At 39.0% G+C, this 19,038-nt stretch overlaps 1 protein-coding gene across 14 annotated transcripts in view; it reads right to left on the bottom strand.

Moving 5' to 3' along the window:
* KLHL32 (kelch like family member 32) overlaps positions 1-19,038 on the bottom strand; it is a 154,240-nt gene that overhangs the window by 57,820 nt on the left and 77,382 nt on the right. For all 14 annotated transcript variants that reach the window (XR_012763212.1, XR_012763211.1, XR_012763216.1 and 11 more), the window contains 2 exons: positions 16,771-16,878; positions 5,481-5,579 (listed from right to left, as the gene is read on the bottom strand). Coding sequence is in view for 5 of the 14 variants with exons in the window: in XM_075414334.1 (XP_075270449.1) it covers positions 5,481-5,579; positions 16,771-16,878 (207 nt within the window). In the remaining 9 variants the exon portion in view is untranslated. The remainder of the gene's footprint in view (positions 1-5,480; positions 5,580-16,770; positions 16,879-19,038) is intronic.

Below are 19,038 nucleotides of genomic sequence, written 5' to 3' on the forward strand. Positions count from 1 at the left end.
AAACACACTACCTAATACCACTTTCTCTACATCTCCATTTAAGTAGCCCATTCTCTGTTCTCCATCACATTCAAAGCCTTCAACTAGCTTTCTCCTGCCTTCTCTAACGTCATAGCAGGACAGTTATGGTCCACTGGAACTCTAAAGGCTAAAACTTTTAAAGGGGTAATAAGACATTCAGGTAACCCGTTCCCATTATATTTTAATGAAGTCTACCCGTTCATTGCAGCTCTCTACTTTAGTCTCCTTTGAAAAACCTCAGCCAAAACTGACAGTCAATCTGAGCTGGAAGAGGAACTCAGGAGACAAGAGTCTTAGGAGAACTGGATGTGCACTCTGCAAGCAAATGCTGTGTGTATGATCATGGACCTTAGCGCAATGCAAGACACACAAAGCTCAAGTCTCCAGCTTAGCTATCCCACAGCTATGTAGCAGCAATACAGCCAAGAACAATCACGTTGCCTTACTATTTGAAACAGATGTGTGAGATTTCAAGCCTTGTTTCAATGTTTAAAGTACCTGAGAATTATGCAGACTACATGATCTAAGAGATTCATGAATATTTATGTATCTCAAATAAAATACATCAGCGTGCTTCAAAAAAGTCCACCTCCATAAATGAAGCTAAAAACAAAACCCCCAAACAGAAAGGCTGGGGAGAAATCATAATGCAAGATATGACACTGCTGAGGCAGAGGGAGAAGCCTGCACAACACAAAGCTGGAATTAAGACCTAAAGTAAGGAATACTTGGCTTTTCTCTTGTTTGCAAGAAAAATATGATGTACAATTCTTTTAAAATTAAAATCAGTAAATTATCAATCCAAAATGAGAATGAGTTTTCCAATGAGAAATTGGAATCAGTATTAGATGCTGTGGAATTATTAGTAAAATTAAGGTTTACATCTGAAAATTAAGGTTTATATGAAAAACATAGCAGTGTCCACCCATTGAGGAAAAGCATAAAATCAAAAGGAGCTCTGAGGATGGGACACAGCTGCAGCAGGCATGCGAGGAATTCACTAACACAGCAACTCCCTCCAATGTACCATAGAGGATGGAGCAGAGTGGAGACTCCGTGGCCCTGCTCCGTGATGATAAAGCGGGAAGAGATGGTTCTCTAGAACTGATAAGCAGCTCATCTGGTCCCCTGAGCCAACAGGTTTTCGAAACCTTGCCAAAGTGCTATCCTCTCATGAACTTTGCTCGTTTTAATATCATTTTAATACCAAAACACACCTCCATCCCAAAGGCTACCCGCCTCCAAGGTGCGACCACTCCTCTTCCAGTCTGTGCCCTTAATTTTTTGTAAACTATACCTTTAAACGTGAAGCGAGAGAATTTTACACCCATCATGATAAAAGGTATGTATGACTACAGTCACTAAAACTCCACCTTAAATGTAGAAAGGATATAAAAATAGCCAGGGAAATAGGGGATTTGGGGAGAAGATAATACCGTGAGCAAGTCAAGGGAAACTCCACCTCAGACTGCCTCTGACTACCGGGATCAGCCGACGGGCTGAGCCTCGCTTCTCCCCACCTTGGGACGCCTTGGGTGAGACTTAGACTAAGCGCTTTTCTCGGGAATCTTAAAAATCTCTCTAGAGAGTTATTCCCTAATGTTTATAGCCAGGCTGTATTATTTATAACATTTTCACGCGTTTTATACTTAATTACATCATATTTGCACATGCTTTCTTGCAGACAGTCACTATTACCAGCAATTCAAAAAACCTATATACCTGTTGCACAAATAAAACTGCACTGTTTCAGTAGCCAGTTGTCACAGTATCTCACTGAACGAGACCAAATGCAGCCGTGCTAGTTCATGAGCACGACTGGACTGAAGGTGCAGACTGCTATTAGTATATCCAGAATCGTGGTAGTTTAATATACATATTCAATGCGACTGGACTGGTAGTGGTAAATTGGATATCACCCAGAATTTAAAGCTAGCCGCACCTAGCCTCCCACTCCGGTGAGAAGAGTTAGAAAGCAAGAGAGTTTATTTTCTGCCAAATTACTCCATCCCTTATAACGCAACTGATGCTACAGAACATTTGATGACGTGAAGTTTATAGACGACAAAACGCATTTAGTAAACTAGCAGTGTTGTCAGAAACCTCCATTGTGTCATGCTATCACATCTTAGAGATGGATATTACCTAATTGGGGGGGGGGGTGTGGAGGAAGAATGTTCCTTTCCTTTTTTCTGTCTTTCTTCCTTTGATCAAAAACTTGTCATAAAAATGCCATAATCTTGATTCAAAGGATTTGTTACAGAATCTTTTTGAGATTTATCAGCAAATTAAAGTGCTCTGAGCTGGCTGGTCTGTAAGAAAGAGGATCTGTCTTATAGTCAGACTAACATCTTGTTTATCCTGAGACAACTGAGAGGAAATTCCTTAAAGATCCGTGAATACAAAAGTCAGCATTGGCTAGAAATGAATCTGCCCCTAGTGCACTGCAAACCGTCTTCGATAATTAGACACCTCGACGATCAGCTTTGATGAATTACATCAGTACTGTCTTCTTTGGAACCTCACAGACTATAAATATGCCTTAGAACAGATATGTGCATGGGCCCCACCAATTGCATTTGTAGCAAAAAAAATTCTTATTGAAATCCATGGAATAATTACAGGCCTCAGATAAAAGTATCAAGAACAGATGAAACTGTCCTGAGCTCCAAAAAACTGACAAGCTGGAATATCTAACGAGAATAGCTGGAACAAGCTCTAAAAATAAGAGCAGCACTCTTACGTGGGAAAAGCTTCATCCAATCCAAACAAGTAAAGACAATCCTAACAAGTTAAAACAGTGTGTCATCATTACACAACAATAATAAATGGCAGCTAGATCCCACATACTGTGTTTCCTGAATTTATGCTAAACTAAGAACATGATATCTGAACGACTCAAAACAGCAAGAAAGAAATTCACTAGTACAGTAAATGAAGAACTCTGCAGCACTCATGCTCATCAGAGAGAATAGGCAAGCATTACCCCCTCCCCAGCATCTGTATCACAGCACATGGGGTGACAAGACACTCCAGTTAACTGCAGCAAGGGTAAGTGGCTTTAAGGAAGCCTTCTTTAACTACTTTGATTTTATTTTTAGCTAGTACTAAAATAAAGCAACAGATATTTTTAAAATCACCCAGCAGTATGTAGAACATAAACAGATATTTGATATAACTAGTTTGGACTCTGAAAGATTCCACAGTCTTTATGCACAATACCCTGTTGATCTCTGCTAAAAAGGATCACACAACTACACAAGGTTGATTACTTACATGGACTGCAACTCTGCAGAACAAACAAGACAGGTAAATTCTTACTGTGAACTGCAAATCTGTCTACAGATATGCCTTGTTGGGATGAACCTGGTAAAAAATTACTGTAAAAAGAGTACAATACAGTCTAGAGCCTCACATGATGTAAGCTACAGTTATCTCACAGATGTTCATGCAGATTCAGAACCTTACGAGATCCTGATTAAAAAATACTTTACTCCCACTGTTCTCTGTTTCCCAACACATACTCTCCTCCTCATTCTCTGCCCTTCATCCCCTGCCTTATTCCCTACCTCCCATCATTGTAAAACTGGATACTGGGTCCCACTTCCTCTTCATTTTTACACCACTGTAGCTCCAGTTACCCCACCTCAGCACACTACTCAAGAGTACAACAGAGCTCTCACATCATTTGAGTAACTGCATATTGACCATCACCTCCAGAGAATTGTTACTGTTAATTACAGAGTAATTTGGCAGCAATGTTTACTCACTCTGGGGTTTTTTGGGGTGTGTGGTACGGTTTGGGGGTTGATTTTTTTGTTTTGGGTTTGTTTTGTTTTAAAAGCAGTCTGTTCCTAACTACTTGACTATGGTTTGCCCATCAAAGACGAGATCCAAAGCACTGCTAATTCTATAGTCGTATTTCCACGCAGTAACCTTGGGATTAAAAGTTGTAAAATGGTGCTGAGGGAAGAGCTACAAATACCAAAGGCTACTCAGCACAGGTGATGGAAGAAGTTAGTACAAGGACTTAGGCTGGGCAAGTACCTCCTCCTTTTCTACAGTCTTCTCATGTCCCTGCCTCACCAGCAATGCAATACTCAGCTTCTTCCCTACTCTCTAATCTTGCCCCTAGCTTCTTTGCTGCAATGGTCTCTGGTTCAGTTTCTGACAAAGACAGAGCACGTAAGCAGCAGAGACGTGCTCACACTGACTGATTTGTTTGAGGGGCATTAAGTACACTGTATGACTACCAATGTTAGACTTCTGTCTTTCTCATTACAGTACTCCCTTCCCACGCCTGCCTGGCAAATGGTAGGCCAAATGGTTTTGTGGCTTATTTGGCATCTCATATTTCTTATTTTTCAAATGAACCATCTTTCCCATTACATTCCATGTCGATCTTCTCAGAAAAATTAAATCCCTCCTGACATTCTCGAAAACAAACTGATAACTGCAGTACTCTACCAGCCCCTTTAACTTTCTAATCAATTTATAATGCACAAACTAATACCATCTTTTTGTCTGAACATACATTTTGAAAGCTTCCCTAAGGCTAACACTCAAATAACAGATTCTTTCTCCATAAGACACAGAGCCTTGAAGTACATCCTGAAGCTCTTAACATGAGGTCCTGTATGCCTACGGTACTCAGGAGCTCAGTGTGCTGCCAAGCACCCTCAGACTGTTCAAAGGCAGTTATGCTGTTGGAAGGCATGTGCATGTGGAGAAGATTGTGCTGACATGCGTTTCCATGCCCAACTGTTGCACAGATACAGCCAACACTCCCTATTTCAGAAAGAATATTGAAAAATTACAAAGAAAACTTCCGTAGAATTGCTATTGACATTTTTTTATAAGGCTTTCCATAGAGACATATCAAAGCTATGTTCTTGCTACCATTGTGAGCCATCTCCTATACAAGGAAACACAAATAATTATTTTACTGGATTCAGATTTTTTGCTTCATGATGACAGCCTTAATGTTGATAATATTATCAGCATTATGGGCACGAGGCCAGCTGAGAATAAGGTGCCACTGTAAGAAGCCCTAGCCCTTCAGTGAGAGGTAGTAGCACACTGGAATATGCCTCAATATTCTGTTGTGAACACTTGTGCATCTGAATGCTTCACAATACTCATGCTCACAATAGGGAAACATTTAACAGAATGCAGAAGAAAGCAAATTCTCTGCTAAAGGAGAGAATGAAACTCCCACATGCTGATACTAATCAGTGGACCATCCTTGTTTTTCAGGACTGAAATGGACAAAACAGATGGGAGGAGAAAGCACCTACCACAAACTGACAGCCAAATTACACTCAAAATTCATGTCTCCTGAAATCCAGTTTAATGCCATTCAGGTTACACCAGGTATTGTACTAATTCCTGCTGATATTACGCTTGAAACAAAAGTTTACCACACAGCAATGGCTGATAATCAGGCAGAAAAGCCTCACCTGAATGAGATAGTGAGAACATAAACTGAGAAGCTCCAGCAGCTGCAAATGACTCCCAGCTGCTAGGACATCCTGTATCACCCCTGGTTCCAAGAGGATCTGTAAAGAAGAAAATAGAAGGTTTATCATGTAGAACTCGGAGTACTTGTAGAAAATACTACAGGCCTTTGTTATTTCAGACATTTAAGTCAACATAAAGAACAGAAAGAGTACAATTAAGCATACAGAGAAGTCTTTGCAGGATGGGGACAGAGTTTTTAAAAGTTCACCTGAATTGCCTACAGGATTTTTAAGCAGATTTTCCTGTGAGAATTCATAAGCCACATTACCTCCAAAATCCTTTAAAACTAAATGCATGTTATTTATTTAAAAAGTAGACTTTTCAAAATGACAGAACCTCCTTTTGTTATCCATATACCTGAATCCTTCCATGAATACTAATGAATCAGGCCAACAGAACTGACTCAGAATTCTCCAGTATTAATATTATCCATGCTTGTAAAAAATACACAGGCTAGGAACTCTCTTCTTATTCTGCATAGTACTGCTTCATAATTTTCCTAACCACTGTCCTCATTTTACAGAGCCAGGCTGTGAAGGCACAGAGTGAGCATGCTGCTGGGGAAGTGCCAGAAAAGGCTTAGAAACCAAGACTGATTATCCTGTCACTTGCTCACATGACACTCCTACTCATTTCAATTAAAATCACACACACAGAGAAACAAGGATAATTGGGCCTCAGCTCCAAGCCTGCTGTCTTGGGGTCAGCTTGTTAGAGCATCGTTTTCAGGACACACAAAAGTCTTTGGGAATACAGACACTGGTCAACTGCTTATCAGCAATCACATTACAAATTATCCAAGCTAATGTTATTTAAGTATAAGTGGTGCAGCATCCAACAAAATTCAGAAAAGCATGAGAAAAATTAATTTTTCAAAGATACTCAGTTTATTCAGTTTTATCCTAGTTGTATTTCCCCTGGCACCTTTGGTTTCACACCACATGAGGTCAGTCTCTGACTGCTCCACAGGGAAGTAAAGGTCTTCAGATCCTTTTTCTTCTGCCCACACAATTTAGTTTTATCTCACAGCACCATTTACATGTCTCAAATACAGTAGAACAAGGAGGATGGCAAACAAAAGGAAAGACAGTCATCTGCATCTTTTGCAAGTGCTTTTGAGAGAAATGAAAAATACGTATGCATTTCTTCAAGAAAATCACAAATTATCTCCAACGTAACGGATAACGGATATATTAGGAACAGGAGAGAAGGGGATTGATACTTGTTTATATCGAGAACTCATTTACATTGAGTTCTGTTAGCACATGACATGCTTAAAGCTTGTGCAAATTACTATATGTATTCATACTAGGTTTTAAGTGAACTTTTATGCAGTATATAAATTACATACTGTAAGTTCTTTATGTACTCAGACATTCAAGGATCTTAATGTAAATTAGAATCAGGCCCAGTACTATCCAGGTTTTTGGCTGGTGCTAATAAGGTTGCTATGCATGATGAGAGGTAGTTCAGTGGAAACCTAGAAAGGATTTCAGTTACAAAAATAAAAAAAAATGAAATAAAAAAAAAGAGCAGCCCTGTCAAATATTTGCAAGTGAGAACACTAGGTCAGATTGACAAAACAAGCTGGTGTAGACCTTGCGGTTTTTGTTATTCAGACATCATTTACACTGAGGAAGCTGTCATCTGATTTTATATTACTTACTGAGTGCCAGCCACCAGCTTATCATTGTTAAAGACACAATATGAAGAGAATCAGAACCCTAAGCAGATTACTATCTTGTAGGCATAGACAAACTATATTTAACTGTGATAATATTAATGTATTTTAAACCTACAGCAATCCATTTATAAATAATACCAGCAGTATTATGAGATGAGAAGTATGATGAGGCAAGGAGGCTGACTGGTTACTACGCAGAGGTGATTTGCACAGTCAGCAACAAAAGTTCATTTCAAGGTGGCAGACATATTTCTTACATGTTTTCCCATTTCTTACAGCTTTCCTATACCATGCAAAATCTATTCTGCTGAGATAACATATTCCCCTTTGTGTTTCCCATGATAACTGCAGAAAGTCTATTTTGTCTCTTCCCAAGATTTTAGCTTAAATGGAACTATCTGAATTTTTATTCAATACTCATTTGGATATAGGCAAAAATACTAATTCATCTACGCTAAATGTTTGCCATCAGCAAACTGCGTGCTGGGGAAACCCACAAGAGAAAGAGAACAACAAAGTAAAGAAGGAATAAAATATTGCAGGCCTTCCTTCTACTAAAACTGGGGTAATTCTCAATTATCCCACACCTCTTAGCTTCTATACATTAATATAATTACTTGATTTTTATTAATTACGAGTATAGCTGTTCATATGCTGTATAGGCCATCCAGCTGAATCTTAACAGTAAACACACGTAAGTACCACCATATGCACACCACAAGTACACACAGTGACTGACTCCTCTGGTTTGTCTAACCCTCAGAACAATAGCTCTGAGGTCTTCAGAGTGATGCTTATTGTATATTATGGAGAGGCAAACTTAGATCTACTTGGAATTCACACCTCAAAATTCATCACAAATTATTAGTGTGAAAACTAAAGAGAGAAGCTTAATCATTTTCCCTACTCCATCCTCAACCCAAGGGTTATGAGGCATAATTATCAGGGCAGAAACTTACAGCAATTTGGAGCCATCAACTTCAGACAAACTTTGCAATCTTCACCAGTGAAGGATGTGCCTTTGCATGACACATGAAATCAATTTTTACATTGATTAATTAGATGCAATTCAGGCATTGCACCTGGCTGCATCTTACAATCAATCCTCTATTGAACCCTTACGTCTGAGGGATAATTTTCTTTATACTCTCAACTTTTCTCCGGCCTGTGATGCTACCCAAGAAAATCAGCTTAACCACCTTCTCCCTGTATACAATGGGCAGATCTTGCAGACAGCCTGATTAACTTACTTTCCCAAGCCACCACATCTGATGTACTGCTCGTTTTCAAACTGATCGCCTTTGTGAAGCTATTTTTGTCCTCCCCCCCAATGACTGTGTTTTCAAACAGGAATCCTGTTCTTCAAGGCAGCCATTTTACCTTCCATAGTCCCACAAACCCTTCAGAGAGCACACACTAAAGCCAGTTCACTCCCTCTTGTGGTCAGATCTGTAAGCCAAGGGATAGAAAGGATGCAAAAATTTGGTGTTTCTTTACAACAGAATGCTGAGTTCACAAGACCCAGAAAGGCAGATTACACAATTTCTTACATCCACATTTCTTAGACATACAATTTAAAACTGTAAGGAAATGCATCCATTTATGCTTTGCCGATATACTGACGAAAGCTGCTCTGCAAATGCAAGAATTAGAAAATTCCGTAAATTAAACCTGAGCTCCTGAAGCACAATTCTGAGGCAGAGAAGGGAATTCTATAATCAGCCCCATGGTCACAGATATGCATTGCCCTGAACACTGCCCTGTACATCTACCCTCTGGGCAGTAGTTCTAAAGTGGAATTCATTCCCCTTCCCCCCAAGATAACTCTTTTCTTTTCCCAGCTCACACTGCATGCCCTCCAACCCAGTACATCTTTGGGCTCTGGGTAAGCATGGAAAAAATTAACTGGGATCACACATCTTGCCTCTCTCCAATCAGTTTTCTTTGGAAGACTTCTTGGCAGCACAGAGCAACTAGCAGCTACAACTTTTAAAGCTAGGAGCAGTGTATGAACCACCATCTTTCCTCAAGGACAACTACGCATGCCCCACCTCCACGTTGCCCAGACTGAGAACATCCTCCTACTCTTCTAATGTCTTCTGCCACCCTACAACGAACAAATCAGTATAGGCCAACAAAAAAATTGTATGGCAGTAGCAAAGAGGGCAGGAACAGACAAAAGAGAGTGAAGAGGAAAATCCTTAAACTGTCCTTCCCAAAAAAGAAACTTACAGCCTAAGGGAGAAGCTAAGGTCCAGCTCCATGGAGTTTCATGAGGTTTATATCTGGAAGGAAAAATTAGATTATTTAATCTGTTCCCTGTACATTTCAGGCCATTATATTTCATCCAGACACTCTTAAAGACACTAAACTACAGCTACTTTAGGCCCAAGGAGGCTAAACTGTGTACCCAGACAAAGATGGAGAGACTGAGAATGCACTTCTATTGCCTTTATTCCAGCAGCTCATTTACACTCCTGTATTTCCTCCTCATTCCCATACAGCTGTTTGTGTGGCCATGGAATAAGTGAGGCGGTGCCATGATTCACATTAAAAATAAACCAGCATTATGCTATAACAGTAAGGAAATATTTAATGTCATGTCAGAAAATTCTAGAAAGTAAACCATATGGAATTAATGCAGAAAACAAGAAAAAAAAAATCTTAAGATTCCTGTCAGTCTGATGCAAAAGAAAATTCCTTCTTGACTTCACTTGCAGCTATCAGCATTTCAAACGAGACAGGCATCTAACAAAAGTATCATTTGGTTTTACCCTCTGGAGACCATTCTGTGTGCTTCAGAGCAATGAAAAAAAGTAACTTTCCTTTTAGAGCAATTTAGATTGTATTTCACTCGCAACCAGTTAGCACTTCTGCCTGTTTCCCTGTTCATTCGTGCTTCAGCTGAATCCTGAGCTCCTCACACACTGAGAAGTGCTGCTTCAAAAAAGTGTGAGCAGGGCAAGAATGTTCCAGGCCCTTGTGGGCAACTGCCCAAAGCCTGGGCACGTAATGCTTGATAGTACTCATTATAAAACCCAAATGTCTCCTTAGCCAATGCCAGAAGGAATCATGACCAGCATTTATCTGACATATGTCATAATATTTTTCCAGAAACATAAATGAAAATTTATGTTAAATGCACAGCATATGAATCAGAATATCTTCAGTTGGATGTCACCCACAAGCATCATTGAGCCCAACTCCCTGCTCCTTGCAAGACTACCTAAAACTACATGATATGTCTAAGAGCATTGCCCAGATGCTCCTCTGACAGGCTTGGTGCTGTAACCACTTCCCTGGGGAGCCTGTTCCAGTGATCAACCACCCTCCAGTGAAGAGCCTTTTCCTATTGTCCAGTCTGAACTTCCCCTGATGCAGTTTCATACCATTATGAAGTAAGTACCATTACTGTAAGTAAATAAGTATATACCGTTATTATAAGTAAGGCTCCAAGCAAATTCACTGTTTTTTTGGGAAGACACTTCATTACTTTGATTACTTTCATCTCTAGAAAAGCTGTCTTGTCCATAGCTTTATACCTATCAAGAGATAATAACATGAAACATTTAACTTTCTCTGCAATAAACTGCATAAACTGTGTTAGTTAAGGTCCGTATTATTCTGAGCCTTCTGGGCAATCTGTAGCTGAACTGTGAACCTAACACCTAGTAGCTGTAACCTACTGCTAGGCACAGAAACAAGATTATCCTCTTGACAGAATTAAAAAAGGAAGTGTCCAAAAGCAAGTATCAAGTTTATATATTTGGCTTTGAAATTGCATTGAAAAATGATGTTAAGTATTACAGTAAGAAACAGTCCTGCTGTAAATAGTTTTCCAGGATCTCAGCATTTTGTCCCCAGTAGCAAAGAATGAGAACAGTTCAAGTCACTTTTTCTAGGGACACCAGGCAGTTTAACCAAACCTTATGATTCATTTGAATCAAAAGGCAACCAGTGGAACTGCCATGCACAGGATACAGGAAGTCACTGACCCAAGAAAATCAACCATCAGAATACACCCTTGCAATACACCTCATCCATGGGCTGGAACGGATTAACAGAATAAGAGGTTCTAAGATACTGAGACCTGTCTCCCCCCAGTCTTAACCAAAAATAGCAGATGAGATACTCATTGATCACTAGAAAAACTGTCACCGTCAAACAAGGAAGGGGAGCAACGATGAAAGACGAAAGCAAGATTCTACAAAGCAATCAAAGCAATTATCAGGAGAAATAGTTCTAATTACAAGTATTTATTTCTACTATTTCTTTACTACCCAAGAAGACCCTTCACTCTTTCATGTTTTTTTTAAAGAAATAACTCAGCTTAAGTATTTGACCAAAAATAGAGCAAACAAAAAATTTTACAAAGGAGCTGTAAGGTAATATTTAAACTAACCATAGGTTTGTGTGCATGAATTTGAAAAAAAAAAAAAAAATCACCAGAAGGTACGCCTATCAGTTCATGAAACCTGTTTGGTAAAGTGATAACAGTTGTTACAAGATGATAGTTTTTTAACTAACTGAATACAAGATAAAGTTAGTAAATAAAGGTAGTAGTTAAACAGGACTCACACTGACAATGCATTAAAGTAATATTGAGAGCAAACTAAGCACATGAAATAACAATATATCTGAAAACACCATGAAGTTCTAGATTTGTAACTAGTATTATATACTGATATCACCTTTATTAAAGACTGCTGCTATGTTACATTTTGTAAGTAAAAAAATCTGTTAGTACTTTTTTTTGTTATGTAAGTAATAAAAACTTAATATAATAAAAATATGCTAAAAACCAAAAAGTTTAAAGCCTATTTTCAAATCATTCTAAATGTAGCTTCATATGTGGCTTTCAAGAAAAGGAAACATTTCAACATTCTTTCTACAGGCAGGGTGTAAGGCTGCATTAATCTTGGGCTAAGAAGACACCACCGCACAAGTTACCCCAAAATTTGCTTTTGGAAAAAGAGCTGAACATAAAACACGTCTTATATTAGGGCTGCCTCACTGATTCTTTTTTTCCAGCTTTGGTAATCTAGAATAATTTTATAACTTCAGGAAGACCCCTTAATTTCTATATAATACAACACCAAAATACTATGATTTAAAAAAAGAAAACAGAGACCAACCAGTTAGGAAAACAGGACTTGGGCAGGAGAACTTGGTATTAAGCCCTATTAAAGGTGCTGGTTTGCTGTAGGGCCTTTGGAAAGCTATTTTCTCCCCGGACCTTTTCCTGTCTGTGATGCGACAAAGCAAGAACAGCAATTACTTGCTTTTGTAATGTGTCCTGAAGTCCTCAAACAAAATTCTATTACCATGGACTAAAGACAGATAGAACACAATAACAAAGAAGAAAGATCCAAATCAGTGAAGCATTTCAGCATACATAGGACTCCAATTGTGTATTCACATTTTTGTTGAATTAGGATCACAGTCATCTACTGCAAATTAATGCAGTGCTGTCGCACAATTCTTCTCTCTTCAAACTACACTGCAGTTCCTGTCAGCCAGTTCAAATTACGGTATCACTTAGATTTTATATATGTATATAAGATCAACATAAATGATGTAGCTTGGGGGACCTAAATTTGATGAGGAATGCAAGAGCAAAATGAGAAGCCTCAAAATTTCAGTTCAAACCGCTTATTCAGTCCCATGGCACTTAGAAGAGCCTGTTTTCAGCACTGCGACTTTTCAAATGCCCAAAGGTTTTCTTTTGATCCAAAGCACCTGCTCGTCTAATGAGTGACTCCCCACCCAACTACATTAGCATGTGTTATCCCATTTCTCCAAATGAGATTACGTCTCTTGGTTACAAACTAGTTAAAAAAACCAAACAAGCCAAAAAGAGCAGGCAACAGTGCCCGTAACTCTCTAACCCAGTAGTTAAGACTCTTACTTAGAAGGAATTGTAAGCTCCAAACCCTGCACCAAAAACTGTTTCTCTAGAATAATATCTAAAATATGTAGTTCCTGTATTGATTGTACTTCATCCACCTCTCTCCCAACACATATCTGACACTTGTAAAATGCCCCTGTGAGGAGGAAGGGTGAGTAACCTAGGCACGGAGACTCTGGCTTGGCCGTATTGCTGCCAGCCGTGAAGTAAGAGAGAATGACCTTACAGCCTTTTTATGAAGAAAGGATACATCAGCTACAAAAGGAAAAGGATTCTGTCTCTGAATGCCTAAGGCCAAGGGGGAAGGTATTTAAGATATTTTTTGCCAAAGTTTTCATTATTAGAGGATTACTGAGCCTACATGCATAGAACAAAACCAAATTCTGCTACTTCTCCTGTTGTTAGTTTTTATTTATTTCTATACCAACATTTCTTTCTTTGTTATTATTAGGGACCATAGTAATGGATTAATTCAGTTGGAATTCTCATATTAGTTATGTTTAACTTGAGATTTATTACAATCTTTTCTTCTGTTGAACAATCAATTTTCTCTTAAAAGCAAAATATTTCCAGCAATAATTACAATAAGGCACCGTTTGCCTGAATAGACAGGAAAATAAAGTTGGTATTTCAAACTAAAAAACAAAAAGATGTCAGAGTTTCGTTTTGGATTGCAATGTCATGCTAAAAATTAAATTTCTTAATTTTGATAACTTTTAAAAACTGTAGGCATCAAATATTGCCAGCGTGCAATATTAGATATTTCCACCAGATGTCTCCAATATATTATTTTACACAGAAAGTTACATCTGAGTTACTATACTTCAAATTGAATACATGTTTAGCAAAATATTAAAGAAATAAAGAGAAGAAAGGTCAAACTAAATGTTTATCTGTTTAGACATGGATACCTTGAGACTGTCCCTAAATTGTTGTCAGTTCCACAGCATTAGCTAAAGAAACAGCAATGTTTTGACTAACATTTTGGCCAAACATGTTAACAAAAAAAAAAATCCTCAAGAGTTCATGGCTTTCACTTTTAAGAGGCAAATCAGATCATGTCTTGATACCTGCATTGTCAGAGCAATATAAGGTTGTAATTGGCAGAATGAGCTTTGGGTTACTAAGGAATATTTTGTTTGGTTTTTAAAATCACAAAGAGTTCGCAGATCCAGACTAAAGATGATTCTGTTTTTAGAGCTCTCTGTGGTGTAAGCCTGCAGTAATCCAGTTATTTATTAATAGCCTTTGTGGATTACTCCCACTCACTACCTTGAAACGTTCACCCAGATTCTGTCAGGCTGAGTCAGTAAATAAGCAATGCTCAACACATATAAATGCAACGCCAAAAGAGAATTTCAAGGACAAAAGGGAAAATTCGACATTATTTCTCAGACCCACATATCACTGAGCTATGCTTCAACAGCACCTGTATAAGAGAACTACTAGAGAATCCTCATTTCTCTACACTCCAAAACAGCAGCTAGTGTGTCTCATAGACGACAGAGTGCACAACTTTGCTCTATAAACGCTTATATATATGATCAGCAGCACATACAGGCACACCTATATTTAATTCAAGAAGTTCACTCAATTATTCGAAGTACATTATACCCGAAAATGAAAGACTCAAAGTCTCTATAGGGTCAAGAATAGAAGGCACATATTATTTACTAGGGAGCTGAGGATTTTATTCTGGAAGAAATGTGGGGTAGATTGTTGGCCTACGTAAAAGCGAAATCCGTTCATTCAAGGTTCTCCACATATTTTACACAGTTTTATTAGACTTTGAATTTCGCTGAAAAATAGGGGAGTATGCCTCAATTCACAGCAGACAGGATGGGTCAGGTAGAATTCAATTACAATCCATCTTCTCAAAAGATAACTTCAGTTTAGCAACAAGATTTCTCTCCTCAGAATGATCAACCTGTGTCCAGTTCTGGGCTCCCCAGTTCAAGAAAGATGAAGAGCTACTGGAGAGAGTCCAGTGGAGGGCTACAAGGATGGTGAGGGGACTGGAGCATCTCCCCTACGAGGAGAGGTTGAGGGAACTGGGCTTGTTCAGCCTGAAGAAGAGAAGGCTGCGAGCGGACCTTATAAATGCCTACAAATATCTGAAGGGTGGGTGTCAGGAGGATGGGGACAAGCTCTTTTCAGTAGTGTCCAGTGACAGGACAAGGGGCAATGGGCACAAACTGAGGCACAGGAAGTTCCGTCTGAACATGAGGAGGAACCTCTTCCCTCTGAGGGTGACGGAGCACTGGAACAGGCTGCCCAGGGAGGTTGTGGAGTCTCCTTCTCTGGAGATATTCAAGACCCACCTGGACGGGGTCCTGTGCGGCCTGCTGTAGGTGACCCTGCTTCGGCAGGGGGGTTGGACTAGATGACCCACAGAGGTCCCTTCCAACCCCTACTATTCTGTGATTCTGTGATTCTGTAACCTATATTTCAAATGACTAAGATGATACAGGTGCTCAACAGCACAAGAAACATGCAATTTTATCTATCAAAACTTTCAGCTGAAAGAACAAAAAGCATACCAATGACAAGTCATGTACTGAGATCTTCAGCCAATTGAGTAATACAGCATGGCACCTCTGTCTTTTATTTATATCAAAGAAATCTTTGAATAAGTTACATTTTCCATTATAGCAGAAACACAGAAATTTCAAGTGCTGATCTCTAAGGCCAATGCTAAAGTATAACTGTTGCGTGGGCTGGTGACAAAAATAGCTCATTTAAAACAGGTAAAAAAAAATTTCTTTCCTTATTTCTATTTAATTCTCTTTGAAAAACTTAAGGCCATATACTCAATTCACAGTATGGAAGCAAATGTCTTAATTTGTACAACCCAACAACTCTTCCAGAATAATGTAATACAGATTCAAGCTTTCCTTTTCAAAATTAACAAATAAACAAACATACATCAATGAACTCAATTGTTGTAGTTTGGTTATCCAGAATTTTAGAGTGAGCTCATTATCCATGAACTCCAAACTGAGATGAAGTCATACAGCAACACTGCCCAAGCCTACAGCGCAGAGATATGGCAGGTTATATTTGGCGAGGGGCAGAGGGAAGAGGAGCATCACTCTGCATTTTCCAAAGTAACATACTGTGATACATAACCTGCCCTCATAAAAACTGCTACAATAAAGATGTATGGTACCTGTAAGCATTTACAAAGATGCTTGGACTGCATCTGTCCAGGTGAGTGAGTAAGAGACTACTTTTCCTCTCAATTATATAATTTGTCAAACACAGCAGAGTTTATAAATATTTATTATTAGGAAAACACTTAGGGTATTATTTTTCCTTTCCTTACACTTAGTTTAGCATGCAGAATCAATTCAGATTAAGTTTTTATGAACAGCCAGGCCACCTTAAAAGGGGTGTATGAGTCCTGCATGGCTCACTACCTGGTAACAATGCACATAAACAGTGGTTTTATTAGACTATCCCTCTAGAGAAAAAAAAAAGCATCAGTATATCTAAAGTAAGATCTGTTAAATCAAAAGACCTTGTACTAGGCAGCGCACAAGAATAATAATTTCTAGTACCTCTGTAAGGGTCATCTTCATTTTTTATTGCAATTTGCTTTCACTTGTGTCTCTTAATTTGAAAAGCTGTATAGTACCTGTCCAGTATATGCAAAGTCCAGGGCTTGTTTTAAACCAATGCTCGTGACACCATGCAAATTCACCTCATCAGCTTCGCTTTCAACCATGCAGAGACTGAACATTGCCTACAGAAAGAGAAGAAATGTTATTAACCATTAGAAACAATGCCCAGGGAAGGTCCAGGAAGAACAAGAGTGATTTTTCCACCTCCAGTAACTTTCGCTTTTCCTTGGATAAGAATTCTAAACAGCAACAGACGTGCAAGTTAGAATGAAATCTATACCAAGTTTTCAACACTAACCTCATAGCAATCAATCTTGCAACCAAGTCCTTTTATCAATAAAGAAATATAAAAACTTATTCTGGAAAAACTGAAACAAATCCCTTTCGTCCATATATATATATACTTCTTAAGTAAGTCAGGTGAGATCAATGGGAACAGTCTGAAAATAAGGTATCATTCAATAAAAAAAAAGATAAAAAACTAGACTTGGGGCAGGGGGGGAAACTACACAAGCACCATTGGAAATAATACTTGTTGTTTCTTCCTATATATAATGATATTATACATAAGCTATGTACAATTACTTGTATGAGAAGCAGTGGCAGTTAACACACCATCTTTTATAAACAATCCTTTCCAAACAAGCCCCTCAGACTGGAACGTGAGCAATACAATACTCTAGTTACCAAATGAGGAGCAAGGATAGAGATGCAGTCACCTAAACCTACAATCTCCCTTTACATATTATTGCCCAAGTTTCTCAGACCATAAAACCTAAACTGAAGAATAGCAAGGTGCTATGGAACTTCCCCAAAAGTAACACTGAGGAGAGCGACTGTCACCTTCAGCCAGTCTTACTTTCCAGATCATCAGCCTTCAGTGCCTCCCTGGACCAAAGCAACCCTACTCAGTCTTTGTATCCTTGTATGAATCTTTTTCTTCCCATCTCTGTTAAACTTTGACTCCTGTCTTTGCCCCTCACTCTTGCCTCCCAGACTGCACTCCCACTGCAGCATTCCTGCTCACCACTCCTGCCCTCCTCTTATCAGTCCCATTCTCCAGCCCAATACTTTTCCAGAAAACCAATCTTTATCTTTGTCACTCTCACACATTTTTAACGAAATGTACCACTCACAGTCTTTAGACAGTAAACTGTGAACAAATAAACCGAACAGTTCTACCATCTGGCATTGCTAAAGACAGTCTAAACTCAGTAGGTTTTCGCCAAACTGTTAATGCCTTTACAGAGGCTTCCAAACCTTGCTTTGGAGAGCTCCAGTAATGGAGCACTACTTACAAATTGCTACTACTGTCTCTGCTCTGGCTGATACCTGTAGAAGCTGAGGCAGTCAACAAGAATGCTGGTTGCATACCTGTCCACCAAACACTGCTGAGTTTAAAGCCCTACCTCCTCTGACAGTTTAGCACATAGCATTCACCTAGACTCACAAGGCTTCTTTCAAGAACTGAGTGTTTCCTGCAAATAAGCAATTTCTTCTGAAAGTGGTAGCATTTTCATCATTAAAACGCCGTAAATTGACATAAATCTGTTGCCTTGAAATCATCCAGTATAAGCAAGAGGGATATTTATCACATGGTCGCACCTTGTACTTTTGCAGTTTCTATTTCAACAAAGTGATATCAGGGCTTCTTCCAAACCAGAAAGAGAAAAGCGTCAAAAATTTTAAAAGGTTTATCAAACAAATGTAGTAAGATACAGACATGAAATATACCTAGATAGAAAAAAAAATTCTAACAAGTTCAGACACTTTTCTAAATCCATTAAAAATGTAATCAGAGCTGGGTATTTGATACATGTAGATGACAATGAAATGAGCGCTAGTAGCTACTGTGAGGCTTCAGGGCTTCCCAGGAGCTGCAAGGTACCCGTCAGGCACCTGCTCCTTGCAAAAGCAGACCTGCAGTTTGTGTTTGGAAGAGACAAACTTCTCTTCTCAGAAACTCACTACTAAATAAACTTTGTGGATAATATTCCCTTCCCACATCAATTCCTGAATAAAGTAAAGTCTCAAAGCAACACCTGTCTACATAGCTCTTACAGGGGTAGATTTGCACACATTCTGTATACTCAGTTCCACCACAGAGTGCCCGCAGAAAGGCTGGAAATGCTCAGTGACGCAAGATCCTGCATGATCTGCATTCTCTGACTGTGCTACAGCAACTGTCACTACACTACCTACCTGTACACTATCAGAAACCAGTGTGGCTATTCAGAGTTTCTGTTCAAGGGCTGGATGTCCCACACAATGGGTTAAAAAAC

Source organism: Opisthocomus hoazin, chromosome 2 (genome assembly GCF_030867145.1).
Source record: "Opisthocomus hoazin isolate bOpiHoa1 chromosome 2, bOpiHoa1.hap1, whole genome shotgun sequence".
Classification (NCBI taxonomy): Eukaryota; Metazoa; Chordata; class Aves; order Opisthocomiformes; family Opisthocomidae; genus Opisthocomus; species Opisthocomus hoazin.